Below are 17,073 nucleotides of genomic sequence, written 5' to 3'. Positions count from 1 at the left end.
TCACTGAACTTATAGTATATTGTAGTTAAGACTTATGTGTATGTGTATGTATTTCTTTACTCTTTTTTTTGTGTGTCTTCTTACTAGCGTGTAAGCTCAGCAAGGAGGAATCTTGCCTGTAAGTGTTGATGCCAACACCTAGCTCAGTATCTATGAGTACTTACTATTGAATAAAGGAATAAATGAACGAATGAACAAATAAATGGATCTGTCTGGAATTTGTTTTGGTCAAGGAGTGAGGTTGAAATCCAGCTTTATTTTTCTCTCATGTCCAGCTACTTGTCACAGCATCACTTTTTTCCATTGGTTTGGTATACCATTTTTGTAATATATTAAAGTCCTGGTGTATTTGGATCTACTTTTGAACTGTCTCCACTACTGTTGGTATGTCTAACTATTCAACTTTGGTATTAAATTTATTACTCTGACTTTAAAATCCATTTTAATATCTGGTAGGATGAGTCCTCTGTCAAATGATTTTTTCTGAATTTTCCAGAAATGAAATTTTCATGTTTTTATTTTTATATAAGGTACTTTTTATACTTTTTAATAGTATAAAATAGTGTTGTGTACTCAACATTTGCACCACCCATGTTTTGGTCACTTGGCATAAGAAATATGTGGGAGACGGAGAGATCAGCCAAGATGGCAGAGTAGAAAGACCCTAAGCTTACCTCCTCTCATGAGCACACCAAAATCATAACTATTCGCAGAACAACCATCAGTGAAAAAGACTGGAACCTACCAGAAAAGATCTTCTACTGCTAAAGACATAAAGAAGGAACCACAATGAGATGGAGTTGAATGATTATTGTCAAAGATAGAGACGTCTCCACGGAGGGAGAGATCTGACTTGGATTTTGAAGAAAGGAAGGGAGCTCACCAGATGATAAGGGGAAGAAAGAACAGAGAGACTAATGCAGAGGTGCAATACCAAGCAGCACATCTGGATAAGGAAATCATCTCCATCATTCCAGCATGGCTGGAAAATGCAAGACAGCAGCAGGTACCTGGAAGACAAAGACCACTGTCTTCTGAATCCCCAGTACCCAAAGCAGAGCCTGGCACCCAGAGGTGCTCAATAAATGTTTGTGGAGTGAGTGAGTGATGGAATGACAGCAACAGGGCCAGATAGAGAGTCCCGTAACCCACGCTGGACCTTGCAAAACCCAGAGGGCAAGGTGATAATTTAATCCGAAGAAAGATATAATTCAGAAATGAATTCTTAAAATATTTGTTTTTAGTTATGTGACCCAGTGGAGGTGTTAGCTAACCCTGTGGCGGTAATAATGTTGCAAAATATATGTGTATCAAATCAACACATTGTACACATTAAACTTACACAGTGGTTTATGTCAATCATATCTCAATAAAGGAGGGGAAAATAAAATATTCATTTTTAAATTAAAAATAATGTGAGAGAACAACAGGAATTACTAGTTTGTGTGGAATAAGAATGACATTCTTCCCATTCTTGAAATGCACAATAAAGAAAGAGGTTGGTAGCCTTGCTTATTTTCTGTGAACACCATAATATCCACTTGCCACATCCTCCTAATTTCAGCTAAGTCTTCAGCTCTTGTTAGGTGCCTGCATCTCTTTTTTATGACCCATTATTTCAAGTAGGTAGAGGCAAGACTCACCCCAGCTTTCCCATCTTTCCTCTTTTGTGTCTGTGTCACATCTGAAAGTATCTTGAATTTACAGTGTCCTACTTTAAATCCTCATCAGTACTTGGCAGATATTTAGAGGAGTTAGCCAAGAAAAGGAAGCCAAGCTATCTACCTGCCCACTTTGCAGACTTGTCACAGCTTTAGTATCTTCTAGGGAACATGAACATAACCAGACTATATGAAAGATAAGGACCTAGGGAGCCCTCTGTTCTGCCTGTACTGAAAACTCATGACTGCTTCTATATGGTAAGGATTAGCTGTAGTGGTAGTAAAATGTTCAACAGAACAGCCCTAACTTACTAAAAATGCTTATCAGAGTTGTTGAGGTTGGTAAGGCACTTCTCAAGTATCCTTCCTATGTAAATAGAAACTTTACATTTACCTTTGTCCCTTCCTTAAATCAGAAAGGCAAAATCAAGAAATGGAAATTTATTCTAAGCAGAATGTTTGGTTTTCAAAAAATTAGTTACGGTGGTCTTTGGTTGTTCTTTAGGGGAATTATGTCATTTATTTGGTGCCACTTCAGGTATGAACAAAGACTTTGAGAGCTTTTTTAACTTATAAGGTTCTTTGTAATTATTCCCTTATTGTAATTATTCCCTTATTAGTTTTCCATACTAATGAATGCCTTCTTGCTTAATCCTTGGTTTTTACTTAGTACTTTTTCCATCTATCTGGAGAATTAAATAGTTTAGATCACTTGGTACTTAAAACTTTTCTCCTTTGGTTGTTATTGTGATGTTTCTTCTTTTTTTTTTTTTTGGCCATGCCACGTGGCTTGTGGGATCTTAGTTCCCCGACCAGGGATCGAACCTGGGCCCCTGCAGTGAAAGTGCTGAGTCCTAACCACTGGACCATCAGGGAATTCCCTTATAGTGCTGTTTCTTAAGTTAAACTATTGTCTTTTGAGTCTTCCTCTTCTTTTGCTGTGTGTTTCTTTATAATTATGGATAATCCCTAAAGTTATGCCTTTAGGTCATATCTCCCTATATTTATTCCTCTGTGGAGAGACTCTTTTTTATGACTTTATCACTAAGACTCTCAAATCGATATCTTGAGCCTTTCCTTTTGTTTTAGCTTCATATTTCTGTCTATAGAACTTTCCCAGCTGGTTGTGCAAGTGTTATATCAAAATGTTAAAAACTAAGTGTATTTCTAACCCAGGTCTCCTTCCCAATTTTCATATTTTTCTTTTCAACTTTAACATTTTTTTCAGTGGTGTCACCATTGTTTCAACCCGAATATATGCGAACTGTCAGCATGTTCACTGCTGAATCCCTGTTGCTCAGTAAATATTTTGAATGAATGAATTTGAATAATATGAATGTTTTTCTTCTTAATTAGTATTTCTTTTCCACTCTTTCCTACTTATCTAAAACTGTTCTTTCTGCAAAGTCCAGTTTAAGGTCTTGATAAAAGAGTAATCAGATGGTATACAGAGGTTGAGTGAATAAGAAATGAAAAATGTCACTTGAATTTAATAACTAGGAGGTCATTTGGGAAGAAGGATTTCAATAGAGTAGATACAGGCAAATGACAGTTTGAGGTGTGAATGAAAGGTGAAATGGACCAAGATTTAGATGTGGCTCTTCTCAAGGGGAATGGTTTGTTTTTAATAAAAACTTGGACATGTTTATATGCTAAAGGCAACTAGCAGGTAGAGGCTGAAGATCCAGGAGATAGTTAATGAAATAAAAATTCTGAAAACCTACTGCAGGATTAGTTTTTGATAAGAGGCACTTTTTTCACTGCAACTTAAAGTGCAGATACATTTTGTTTGGATTCAGATAATTTTGTTTTTTGAGAATCAGGAAGTTAATTGAGCTCTTTCTTTAAAACTACCATTTTCTCTGTGAAATAAGTAATAAGCAAAGTCAACTGCTATGTGATGATGGATAGTGAGGTGAAGTTTTTGAATAATGATGCATTTGAAATTGCTGTTATGGAGAACCGAAGAGGGAGTTGACTTCCTTCAAAGAAGTCATCTTAGGCGAGCCCAGTTTAGGTTACAGTTAGACGATAAACTACAAGGTGGTGATATTTTTTTTCCTACAGTGATTAGTAGTGGAGGTATAGGTGTGAAGGACCTTTTAGCTGAGATGCAAGAGAGAGATAGGGTGCCTGAGACAGAAAGATAAATTGGTAAAGGGAGATGAGATAGAAGAAGAGGTTAGTCATATATGATGGTTCCCAACTTAGTTATCTATATGAATAGCTGAAAGAGGCTGAATTATGTGAGAGCAAATAGAGCAAATAAAGGAACCAAACAAGGGACTGGAGGTCTGGATGAAGATGAGTTTAAGATGCAAGGGGAATAAGAGTAACAATTGGGAGAATAGAAAGTAAAGAAGATCAAGTAGGAAATAAGTTTAACAATCTGTGATAAATGCTTTTTTTTTTTTTTTCCCTTTGGTGTGGATGAAGACTTCTTTGTTCCAGAACAGTTAGGGGTATCATATATAAGCTGGAGATGAGAGGAGTGGTCTCCAAACTTTTATGATCTGGCTTCTCAAGCAGAAAAGGTTTTGAATATGTACCCCTATTGTATGCATATTTATTTATAAATCATATATAGGTTCTTCTGTACTATTATGCTTTATATATTGTAAAACATTATGTCACAAAACATTAAACTAGATCCTGGAAATGAGAGATTAAGCATATTTTAAATTTTTAAAAATAATATTAATGTTATGAAAAGTTATTTTTGGTGAGGGCGTTTTGATATTTCATTAGTTTTGAAAATCTTGGTTTAATAATTGGCTGTAGAGTTATCTGAAAGGCTTGTTTTAAGTTGAGTTTATTTTGGTACTTGGTTTTAAAGACTGTTGTAGTTCAGAGCTCATAAAGATACACAAATCCGGATGGAAAAAGTGCATGACAGGCTGGGCTGACTACATAATGATGCTTATCTATCGAACATGCAAAAGTTTTTGTTGAAATCCACCGAAAAAAGTTCTGCCTTTCCTAATTTCAGTTAGTTGCTCTTGAAAACTAATACTAAGTTCCTGTTGTGCTGGATAATCTTCATCTGCACCTTCAAATCTATTCTCCACCCTTGTGCACTATGCTCTGTGCCCCAGGAAGCTGATCTCTAAGGACTGTTATCAACTGGTCTGCCTTGTTTTCTGGCTTCTGATTGGGTTCAGTCAGTTGGAGGCACTGACAGAGAGGTAGGGATATTTGTTCTAACAGCTTCTTCTTTGCTGGGCTTTAGTGACTATGCATCATCATCGTGTGGCCCTCTTCTACAATGACAGCTTCTTGGTTCTAGTAACTATTCCCTCCCCTTTCCCTATTGAGCCTAGAGTGATAATAATGCTCTCTGGCTAGTCCACGAGTGCTTCACCATCCCTTCCTAGTTTCCCTTAACTTTACCTGCACATTTGTAAATGGTGTCTTCGTTAAACGTCACCTCCTTTTGAGTATTATCTCTTTCTTGTCAGGACCCTGAGGGCTATATTGCATTTTAATATTTTTTTAAGTAAATGGGTTTAAAAAGTGACTGAAACTCTTCATTTAGAACATTTTAAAGCACATTAGATGATTCTGTTTCCAACTTTTAAGTGGACAGATAAACTTTTTATAGGTGACACTTCTACATTGTTTTGGTAATGTAAAATCATGTAATAATGGAAACCTTTCCAATCATCTGTTTATAGTAGAGGGTCAGTCCAAATATTAACCTTAAGTAAAACTTAATGTCAGTTCACTTCCACTTTAATACTTATTTTAATAATTTTAAACAAAATTGCACCTCTGAATTCTGAAATTTGGAATGCATCAACACCACAGAAAAGACCTTTCATGCTTTCTTTTTGAGGGAAAAAAAAAAAGAAAAAGGGTAACTATAAAACTCAATGAATCAACCATAATTATTGCTTAGCTTTTGCTTACAGTTAGCAATCTGTTATTTTCAAACTACTGTCAGACTGATTTCATGGAATAATTTTCCTAATAGGAAGGAAAAAAGCTTGAATTTTGGGAAGGGGGAGTTATTTTCGTGTATTATTTGATTGCTGATTGACAATTTTTATTTGGAGGTGAGACTTATTTTCATCTTATTTTATTGCCTTTTATTCTCTGGTGAATGAAAACTCAAGTACTAGTTAGTAACAAATGTTTAATCAGTGTTCTTTTACTGTGGACAAAATAGATGGCTAGAATTTTTCAACTTTATGTGTATAAATTTAAAATGAAAAATAAATGGTTTGGCTTGTATCCTTCCAAATACTATATCTATATACCACAGTTTGAGGCTCTGAAGGTAACAGCCATTAACAAAACAAAGTGCTTATCCTCCTGGAGCTTTCATTCTGGTGAAGATATGGATAATTACCAAATAAATAGATAATTACATAATGTATGATAAGTAACATGAAGAAAAAGAAACCAGAGTAAAGCAATAGAGAATGACAGGGAATCCTTTACAGGTTATGGTGGTCAGGGAAGTCCTCTCAAATGTGGTGATATTTGAATAGAGATTTGAATGAAGTGATAGTGCCTAGCCATACAGATATCTGGGGGGAAAGTGCCTTACAGGTGAGAGATCAAGTGCAAAGCAGGTGTTGTTGTGACTGAGAATAACAAGGAGACTTTTGTGGCCAGAACACAAAAAGCTAAGGTCAGAGTAATAGAAAATAGGGTCTGAAGAGGTAGATGAGGACCATATCATACTAACTCTTGTAAGCCATCAGAACTTTGCTTTGTATTTTAAGTATAACTGGAAGGCTTTGGAGGAGACAGAGCAGGGCAATGACATAATCTGATTGGCTTTTTAAAAGGATTACCTGGGTTGCAGCTTGAAGGATAGACTGGAGGGAGATCAGAGTAGAAACCAGGAGACGTGTCACAAAGAGATTGAAGTAATCTAGGTGACAGTTTGAACATGTACACAAACACACACTACTGGATGCCATATGTATGTTTACATATACTTGTATATAATTCCTTTTGGGGTAAAAATTATATTTTACCCCAAAACAACTTCTTTACATTCAGCAGTGTAATGTGGACATCTTTTATAGTGAGTACATACAGATTTACCTGTTGCTTTTAATGGATGATGGTATTGCATGTTGTGATGTACATGACTTTATTTAACCTGTCTCCTATCGAAGGACATTTGTTTCCAGGTTGTTCTTTTTGAATGACAAACAATACTTTGTGTGTGTGTGTGTGTTATTGCTCACAGTTGTGGATATATGTCTATAGGGTAAATTCCTAGAAGCATGATGGGTCAAAAAGGATATGTGCACATTAAATCTTAATGATTATTACCAAATTGACTTCCAAGAAGGCTGTGCCAATTTTACATACCCGCTAATGTTGTATGAGAATTTTTTTTCCTTAGACCCTTTCATCTTTACGTATTGATACAAGAGAAGCATCATCGTTTTCTTTGTATTTGGATTATGAATGATAAATATCAAAGCTTATAAATTCTTATTTCTGATGAGTAATAAAGGATATTAATTCCTCTTTGTTATGAGAAAATACTGTTTAAAAAAGTAGTTTATAACTTCATCTTCTCTACTTATAAGACTGAAGTTAAAGGGTAAAATTTAGTTTCTGACTTGTTTACATGACAGTTTATAAGCCATATGACTTAATATTTCCCTCAACTCTCCTTATCCCCAGTGCTCTACATACCGTGTAACCTCTGACATGTCATCACATTTCAGTGTAATATTGTCCATTAATGTTCTTTTCCATTAGTATTGATGAGGAAGTAATTAAAATTACAGAACTAGTTAGTTCGCCAGTGTGAACACTATGCTAAAATGAACCCAGGTATACCCATTCAGTATCTGTTATTGCCAGCTTATTTTCCTTGGGTCCACATTCCTTTCTCCCAGCCAGTTAGCCACTATATAGATGTATGCTGTTGTGCTTAAAAGATCACAGCCTGAAACAGTATGGGTAGATTAGCTCAAGTTTTTTAGCATTACTAGAAAACCAGTTTAAAAGTTTATGCCCTGCCTAAAGCTGAAGTAGTTAAAATGTTATCTCCTCATAATAAAGAAAACACATAATAGTGCCACAGTTCAGTAGACTCTTGCAGTCATACTATTCATGGGACCTAGATGGCCTGAGAGTAAGATTGTTATAAAGTTTCTCTAACTTAGAGTAATAAACCACTGTAAATATAGTCCAAGATGGACAGGAGTTTGATTATATTTCATGCCATAAAGGTTTATGTTTCAGTGAACCTTTAGCTTATTTTATATTACAGAAAACCTGTGCCTATAGGAAAGCAGGAAAATATGACTACAGGGTCAAATTTTAACTTACATAGATTCTTATCCAGCATATTGAATGCTTACTTTAAGATTTACTTGATTTTACCATTGTAGAAACAACATGTACAAAGCCTTCAGAGGCTCTGGGATGTTTTGCAGAGGTAGAACAGCAGATATTTTCCCTGGTGCTTTTTACGGTTAACTCATATAGATTTACAATTAACTCATAAATTCAGGATTCAGTTTTTATTCTATACTTAAAATTTTATAAGATTAATGTTTCTTTCTTCAGTGTAAATAGTTTTAATCCAAATTCATTAAGACAATTTATGGATAATTAAGCAAACTGCAAAGAAAATTTTTCATCCTTATCTTTAAGCATTAGACTAGTACCTTAGTGTAATAATAAGTATCATAGGGTAGGGAGACATTTGTGGTGAGGTTGAAGAGGAAATCTAGATTCCTAGGTTCTTTTTATAGTTTAGTCAGAAGGTTTCTAAATTTACAATGATATATTGTAATGCTTACAACTTAAAATTATATATTATAATGCTTCATTTGTTTATAATTACTGAAGTGTTTGTATATCATAAATTTTCTCTCCCAATATGTTTTTGTGTGATTGTATATTTTTCCATAGCAATGATATAGTAGTATGAAATATATGAAGAGATGTAAAGATAAGCTACATTTAATTTTGCAAACAATAAAATTTTTTCATTAAAGAGATCTTTAATTCTTAATTTTAGTGCTTCAATTTTATATTTTTTTAATGTAGGGAAGAGACTATCACTCAGACTGACTTTATGACGTGAGTAAGGAAAATTAGAAATTATGTAGGGAGGATAAAAATCTGAAACATAGCTAAGCAAGGTTTAACTAATTTTTATGTAGTTAGCAAAAAGGATTCTTCTTAAGATGCTGGTTAAGGGGGTTTATTGCTTACCCAGAAGATTTGACCTGTGAATTGACTTATTCTTCTCCAAGGCACTTGAGAGAAAAGACAACGATAGCAGTTACATCTAGAGGCTATTATGGATTGGAGGATGAAAAGGGAACTGCATGTACTTCAACAAGGCGTCGGTCAACACCACGAAGTTTGGCAGGCTTGACAAGTGGAGTTTTTGAATCTGTAATGGTTCAAGTTTTGAGACAGGAAGAACAGCTGAGAGCAAAAGAAGAAAAAAGGTAAATGCTAAAAAAAAAAAAAAAAAAAAGTTAAGTTTCATGTTGTTCAAATTTTCAGGAACTACATTTCAAAGAGTAGTTGTATAACTTTTGTGTGCCCATATCTAATTTCTGGGCCTATTTTAGTAGTGTTCCAAAATGCATTCTCACCTACGTATGAGTTAGTACTGAAATATCACAATGAAATTTGTTTCAAAATACAGTTTTAAAATTTAAACCAAATTACTTTGAAGCTATACAAAAATAATTTGTATGAAAGATTTCAGGGTGCTTTCTGGATTTCTGGAAGTAGTCTTAAATGAATTATAAATTTTAAATGAGATGAATTTTATGTAGATTCATAGAGCTTTGGAATAGAATCACAGACCTTTAAAGTTTAAAATTAGGAGAAACTCCAGAGATTGTGTAGTTCAAAATGACATATAGGGTCACTTCTGCCAGTCCTCCATTGGTATTAATTTCCTGGGTAACTATGCTTACTCCGGATTCATCAGGAAAGAATGTTGTGCTCAATTAGTGTTACCTTCTAGGGTCTGGGAGCATAGAGATCGATGACACACCTGTAATTTTTTTTTAATAGCAAGAGACTAGGGCCCAGAGAGGTAAGTGATTACTCAAAAAAGACTGGTGATTTTTATACTAAATCATATCTCAAACTATGTTAGGAGTGATTGCTGACCTAATAGGGAACTACTAATGCTACTCAAAGGCAATTTATAATATATTGTTGCTCCTCTTATAGTAATAAATTTAGCTTGCTTTGATATTTGTAGGATTAAAATTCAACCTTGAGACTTTCTACCACCATACTTTTTAATAGTAGTGGTTAATTGGGAACTCACTGTGAAATACTTTTTTTCCTTCTGTAGAGCCTCATAGAACTACTTATGCTATAGGAAAGGGGGTTTTATGGAAGGGGATAAAGATTAATCTGACAGTAGTATATAATACATTGGAATAGAGAGAAATTGAAGAAAAGGAATGCTTGTAGGAAGAAGGCTGTAGTAGTCTAGACCTCCACTACTGGTAACCAGAAATAGGGAGAAGGTCAGATTGTTCTGGGAACAATCAACAGGACTTAGTACCTTCCTTGACATAGGGGGAACAAAGGAAGAGACAAAGAGGAGTCAGGAGGTAGTTGTAATAACAGCAATAAGAAGAAAATAAAAAAGAATGGTTAACATTTATTGAGCAGGACTATTTGCCAGGTTTAGCTCTAAGCACCTTGTATGTATGTATTCAGCATTTGTCCGGAGGCACAGAGAGATTAAGTAACTTGCCCAAAGCCAGGCAGTTTTTGAGTGGTAAATTTAAGATTTGAACCCAGGCGGTTTGGTTATAAAGCTTGTGCTCCTAAGCAGCATGCTGTCCCTGTGACTTAAATATGATGGAACCAGCAAAGAAAATAAAAAAGCTTGAGTCCGTGATGTGGAGAAAGATCAGTGAACTGCAGTTTTTAATAAGTTGTTTGAAGTGATGAGGGAAGCATTTAAGCAGTTAAGTAGGAATGGCTAGTAAGAAACTAGAGATATGACTGAATCTTTTTCTTTTCTCCAATTTTACATATATTTATCTGTGTCCTGTGCTTAACATCAAATAAACATAGGTGAATAAGACATGGGAAAAATCCTTCATTAAATGTCTAGTGACTATGATAATTTACTATGAATTAAACTTTCTCTTTGGGTACAGTGTTAACCATTTCTTTTTTAATTAGAAATATTTTAAGCATGGAGCAACAAATAAATACAATTGTAATAAAGGCCTGGGTACCCACTACCCAGCAATTTTTAAACAAAAACATAGTTTAAATCAAGATTTTCTGTATTTTCTTCTGTCCGCAGAAGAAACCACTTTCCTGACTTTATCATTCCCATGTATTATATTATTAAATTTAAAGAATTCCCTTATATATTCTGGATACAAGTCCTTTGTTAGCTATATATATGCGTTGTGGATATTTTCTCCCAGTCCGTGGCCTGCCTTTTCATTTTCAGTGTTTTTTTGAGGAAGAGAAAATTTCATGCTTTTGATGCAATTGTAAATCATTAAAATTCAGTTATATTTTGTTGCTAACATATAGAAATACATTTGATTTTTTTTTAATTGATTTACAGTGTTGTGATGGTTTCAGGTGTATACAGGTCTGTTTCTTAACGTTCTTTTTTTTTTTTTAACATCTTTATTGGAGTATAATTGGTAACAATGGTGTGTTAGTTTCTGCTTTATAACAAAGTGAATCAGCTATACATATACATATATCCCCATATCTCTTCCCTCTTGCGTCTCCCTCCCTCCCACCCTCCCCATCCCACCTCTCTAGGTGGTCATAAAGCACCGAGCTGATCTCCCTGTGCTATGCAGCTGCTTCCCAGTAGCTATCGGTTTTACATTTGGTAGTATATACATGTCCATGCCACTCTCTCACTTTGTCTCAGCGTAGCCTTCCCCCTCCCCATGTCCTCAAGTCCATTCTCTAGTACGTCTGCGTCTTTATTCCCGTCCTGCCCCTAGGTTCTTCATGACCTTTTTTTTTTTTTTAGATTCCATATATATGTGTTAGCATACGATATTTGTTTTTCTCTTTCTGACTTACTTCACTCTGTATGACAGACTCTAGGTCCATCCACCTCACTACAAATAACTCAATTTCGTTTCTTTTTTATGGCTGAGTAATATTCCATTGTATATATGTGCCACATTTTCTTTATCCGTTCATCTGTCGATGGACACTTAGGTTGCTTCCATGTCCTGGCTATTGTAAATAGTGCTGCAGTGAACATTGTGGTACATGACTCTTTTTGAATTATGGTTTTCTCAGGGTATATGCCCAGTAGTGGGATTGCTGGGCCGTATGGTAGTTCTATTTTTAGTTTTTTAAGGAACCTCCATACTGTTCTCCATAGTGGCTGTATCAATTTACATTCCCACCAACAGTGCAACAGGGTTCCCTTTTCTCCACACCCTCTCCAGCATTTATTGTTTGTAGAATTTTTGATGATGACCATTCTGACTGGTGTGAGATGATATCTCATTGTAGTTTTGATTTGCATTTCTCTAATGATTAATGATGTTGAGCATTCTTTCATGTGTTTGTTGGCAATCTGTATATCTTCTTTGGAGAAATGTCTATTTAGGTCTTCCGCCCATTTTTAGATTGGGTTATTTGTGTTTTTGATATTGAGCTGCATGAGCTGCTTGTAAGTTTTGGAGATTAATCCTTTGTCAGTTGCTTCATTGGCAAATATTTTCTCCCATTCTGAGGGTTGTCTTTTCGTCTTGTTTATGGTTTCCTTTGCTGTGCAAAAGCTTTTAAGTTTCATTAGGTCCCATTTGTTTATTGTTGTTTTTATTTCCATTTCTCTAGGACGTGGGTCAGAAAGGATCTTGCTGTGATTTATGTCATAGAGTGTTCTGCCTATGTGTCCCTCTAAGCATTTTATAGTGTCTGGCCTTACATTTAGGTCTTTAATCCATTTTGAGTTTATTTTTGTGTATGGTGTTAGGAAGTGTTCTAATTTCATTCTTTTACATGTAGCTGTCCAGTTTTCCCAGCACCATTTATTGAAGAGACTGTCTTTTCTCCATTGTATATTCTTGCCTCCTTTATCAAAAATAAGGTGACCGTATGTGCGTGGGTTTGTCGCTGGGTTTTCTATCCTGTTCCATCGATCTGTATTTCTGTTTTTGTGCCAGTACCATACTGTCTTGATTACTGTAGCTTTGTAATATAGTCTGAAGTCAGGGAGCCTGATTCCTCCAGCTCCGTTTTTCTTTCTCAAGATTGCTTTGGCTATTCGGGGTCTTTTGTGTTTCCATACAAATTGTGCAATTTTTTTGTTCTAGTTCTGTGAAAAATGCCATTGGTAGTTTGATAGGGATTGCACTGAATCTGTAGATTGCTTTGGGTAGTATAGTCATTTTCACAATGTTGATTCTTCCAATCCAAGAACATGGTATATCTCTCCATTTATTTGTATCATCTTTAATTTCTTTCATCAGTGTCTTATAGTTTTCTGCATACAGGTCTTTTGTCTCCTTAGGTAGGTTTATTCCTAGGTATTTTATTCTTTTTGTTGCAATGGTAAATGGGAGTGTTTCCTTAATTTCTCTTTCAGATTTTTCAACATTAGTGTATAGGAATGCAAGAGATTTCTGTGCATTAATTTTGTATCCTGCTACTTTACCAAATTCATTGATTAGCTCTAGTAGTTTTCTGGTAGCATCTTTAGGATTCTCTATGTATAGTATCATGTCATCTGCAAACAGTGACAGCTTTACTTCTTCTTTTCCAATTTGGATTCCTTTTATTTCTTTTTCTTCTCTGATTGCCGTGGCTAAAACTTCCAAAACAATGTTGAATAATAGTGGTGAGAGTGGGCAACCTTGTCTTGTTCCTGATCTTAGTGCAAATGGTTTCAGTTTTTCACCATTGAGGATGATGTTGGCTGTGGGTTTGTCATATATGACCTTTATTATGTTGAGGTAGGTTCCCTCTATGCCTACTTTCTGGAGGGTTTTTATCATAAATGGGTGTTGAATTTTGTCAAAAGCTTTTTCTGCATCTATTGAGATGATCATATGTTTTTCTTCCTCAGTTTGTTAATATGGTGTGTCACATTGATTGTTTTGCGTATGTTGAAGAATCCTTTATATAAATGTCAACTTTCTGTTTTCACTCAACATTATGTATCTGAGATTTAACTGTGTTGAATTATTTCATTCTAGTTTATTTCAAGTGCTAGTATATAATATTACATTCTCTGACTGTATTATCCATTTACCTGATAAGATGCACATTTTGGATTATTTCTAGCGTTTTGTTATTATAGAATGCTACAGTAAACATTGATGTGTGTGTCTTCTTTAAGGATGGAGATACAGATAGATGTGTGTGTATGTGTTCATTCTACTTTGTTTTAAATTTTATTTTTCTTCTTTATGTTTTGACCCACTCAACCCATTTTTCCCACTTCCCACCCTCCTCCTCTGGCAACCACCAATCTGTTCTTTTTTTTTAAGATTCCCCATATAGGAGAGATCATACAGTTTTATCATTCTGTGTCTGACTTTTTTCACTTAGTGTAATGCCCTCGAGGTCCATCCATGTTGTCACAAATGGCAATATTTCCTTCTGTTTTTGTGGCTGAATAATATTCCATTGTGTATATATACCACATTTTCTTTGTCCATTCATCCATTGATGGATACTTAGATTGTTTTTATATCTTGGCTGTTGTATATAAGGCTGCAGTAAACATGGGGGTACATATATCTTTTCAAGTTAGTATTTTTATTTTCTTCAGATAAATGCCCAGAATTGCTGGAATTGCTGGATTATATTGTAGTTCTATTTTTAATTTTTTGAGGAGCTGTCATACTGTTTTCCATAGTGGCTGCACCAGTTTACATTCCCAGCAGCGCTCAAGGGTTCCCTTTTCTCCACATCCTCACCAATACTTGTTATTTTTTGTCTTTCTGATAATGGTCATTCTGAAGGTGTGAGGTGGTATCTCATTGTGGTTTTGATTTGCATTTCCCTGATGATTAGTGATGTTGAGCATCTTTTCATATACCTGTAGGCCATCTGTGTGTCTTTGGAAAAATGTATATTCAGATCTGTCCATTTTTTAATCAAATTGTTTGTTTTTTGCTATTGGATTGTATGAGTTTTTTTATATATTTTGGATTTTAGCCTCTTACCAGATACATGATTTGCAAATATTTTCTCCTATTCAGTAGGTTGCCTTTTCATTTTGTTGATGGCTTCCTTTGCTGTACAGAGCTTTTAAGTATGATGCAGTCACACGTAGTTATTTTAGCTTTTGTTGCTTTTGCTTTTGTTGTCAGGTTCCAAAAATCTTTACCAAGACCTATGTCAAGGAGCTTACTGCTTATCTTTTTCTTCTAGGAGCTTTATGGTATAAGGTCTTATGTTCAAGTCTTTGATCCATTTGAGTTAATTGATTGTTGTATATGTTGTAGGAGAGCCATCAAATTTCATTCTTTTGCATGTAGCTGTCCAGTTTTCCCAACACCATTTATTGAAGAGATTGTCCTTTCCCCATTGTATATTCTTGGCTCCTTTGTCATAAATTAATTGACTGTATATGCATGGGTTTATTTCTGGGCTCTCTTTTCCTTTCCATTGATCTGTGTGTCTGTTTTTATGCCAGTACCCTACTGTTTTGGTTACTGTGGCTTTGTAGCATCACTTGAAGTCAGGGAGCATGGTCCTTCCAGCTTTGTTTGGTCTTTCACCTCCTGGGTACTTCATTCTTTTTGATTCAATTGTATATTCGTTCTGCTTTTAATCTTATGGTCATGGCAAGTTCTTCAACGTTTTTTGGAGTGTTGCTACACTGATATGTTCTTCTTAAAGTTGTTGTGAGGAGGTTATATTGATAAAGTAGTTACCATCATTATTGATAAAGTAGTTACCATCATTATTGGTTTTGTTTTTAAAAATTAATTAATTAGTTTATTTATTTATTTATTTATTTATTTATTGGCTGTGTTGGGTCTTCGTTGCTGCGTGCGGGCTTTCTCTAGTTGCAGCGAGCGGGGGCTACTCTTCATTGCTGTGTGGGCTTCTCATTGCGGTGGTTTCTCTTGTTGCAGAGCACAGGCTCTAGGCACGCGGGCTTCAGTAGTTGTAGCATGCGGGCTCAGTAGTTGTGGCTCGTGGGCTCTAGAGCGCAGGCTCAGTTGCTCCGTGGCACGTGGGATCTTCCTGGACCAGGGCTTGAGCCCATGTCCCCTGCATTGGCAGGCAAATTCTTTTTTTTTTTTTTCTGGCAGGCAAATTCTTAACCAATGCGCCATCAGGGAAGCCCTCCCTCAGTCTTAAGTGCCATCATTGTCCAATATATTAGTTCTTTCTGGTTCTTAACTGTCCAGCTGTTGCCGCAGTTCAAGTTTTTATCCAAGAGTCTATCCTTTTCTCATGTTATACTTTCTTCATAAGTCATCTCATCCGTTCCCATACCACCTATATACATAAGACTCAGATAGATGTCTCTTGGCCGAACTTCTCTAAGTTTGAGACCTTATTTCATACTTAACATGTTCTCTGGATGTAGTATCTATCATTGACGGTACCATTGTCTCTCATCCATCAGGAAACAGGTGGCACATTCAAAATGAGAAAATTCAAGGAGGGTTTATTTCAAAAGAGATTGGATTATAGCTGAACATTAAGACATGAGGCTGTTAGCCAGGGTGAGCAAGAGGGTGTAGTTACTGGTGCCCATGCGAGGATTACAAAGAAGAGTCTATTGAGATGATACCTTCTGTTGAAGGACACAACTCCCCCCCTTTTATTTAAGTCCATTTGTAAAACTTTTATTCCACTTATATGAACTTAATACATGAGTTCTTAACAATTATGCTTGTATTGTTCATGAAAATTTAACAAGACATTAAATAAGACAGCCATCATCTCAGGTTATTTCCCTATTAACTATTTTTACAGCACATGCATGTTAGGCAAATACCAAAAACCTCACAGGGAGGAAACCAAGGGAATAAGTACTTTACCCTACTTTTCCCTACTTTCCTGTCTTTATCTGATCCTTGCCAGGTCTCCCTCAACTAAACCTAAGGAAAGCTAGTTTATGACGTTGCCTACTGATACAGTTAAACTACACAGTGAAGGGTAGAGAATAGATCTGCAGGCAAACAAAAGATATTTGCTGTAGATATCTTCTGCAAATTGATTACATCAAAAATTAATTATGAAAGCATAATGCTTACACCTAAAACTTGATCTCACTGTAGTGCTCCCTATCTTTATGAATGACACCAGTATCTATTAGATTATTTAAATTAGAAACATAGGATTCATCCAGGACATCTTCCTTTCCCTTATACACAAATCAAATTCATCCCCAAATGTTGACAGTTTTATTTCCTAATCTCTCTTGAATCTGCTACCCTCTATTTTCTCTGCCTCCATCTGGTTCCTTAAT

The 17,073-nt window shown here is 35.4% G+C and overlaps 1 protein-coding gene and 1 non-coding gene across 4 annotated transcripts in view; one reads left to right on the top strand and one right to left on the bottom strand.

Annotated features, from left to right (window-relative positions):
- The window catches only part of BRD10 (bromodomain containing 10), a 104,056-nt gene that overhangs the window by 20,806 nt on the left and 66,177 nt on the right, over positions 1-17,073 (top strand). For 2 of the 3 annotated variants that reach the window (XM_068552692.1, XM_068552691.1), the window contains exon 2: positions 8,903-9,103. The exons of the other annotated variant lie outside the window; for it this stretch is intronic. In XM_068552692.1, the coding sequence (XP_068408793.1) occupies positions 8,903-9,103 (201 nt within the window). The remainder of the gene's footprint in view (positions 1-8,902; positions 9,104-17,073) is intronic. 3 annotated transcript variants of the gene reach the window in all.
- TRNAE-UUC (transfer RNA glutamic acid (anticodon UUC)) lies at positions 2,466-2,537 on the bottom strand. The gene has a single exon. It is a non-coding gene; the product is annotated as a tRNA-Glu (tRNA).

Source organism: Eschrichtius robustus, chromosome 10 (assembly GCF_028021215.1).
Source record: "Eschrichtius robustus isolate mEscRob2 chromosome 10, mEscRob2.pri, whole genome shotgun sequence".
NCBI classification, from domain to species: Eukaryota; Metazoa; Chordata; class Mammalia; order Artiodactyla; family Eschrichtiidae; genus Eschrichtius; species Eschrichtius robustus.
The sequence above is the reverse complement of the archived record's forward strand: the minus strand, read 5'-3'. Positions and strand labels throughout refer to the sequence as shown.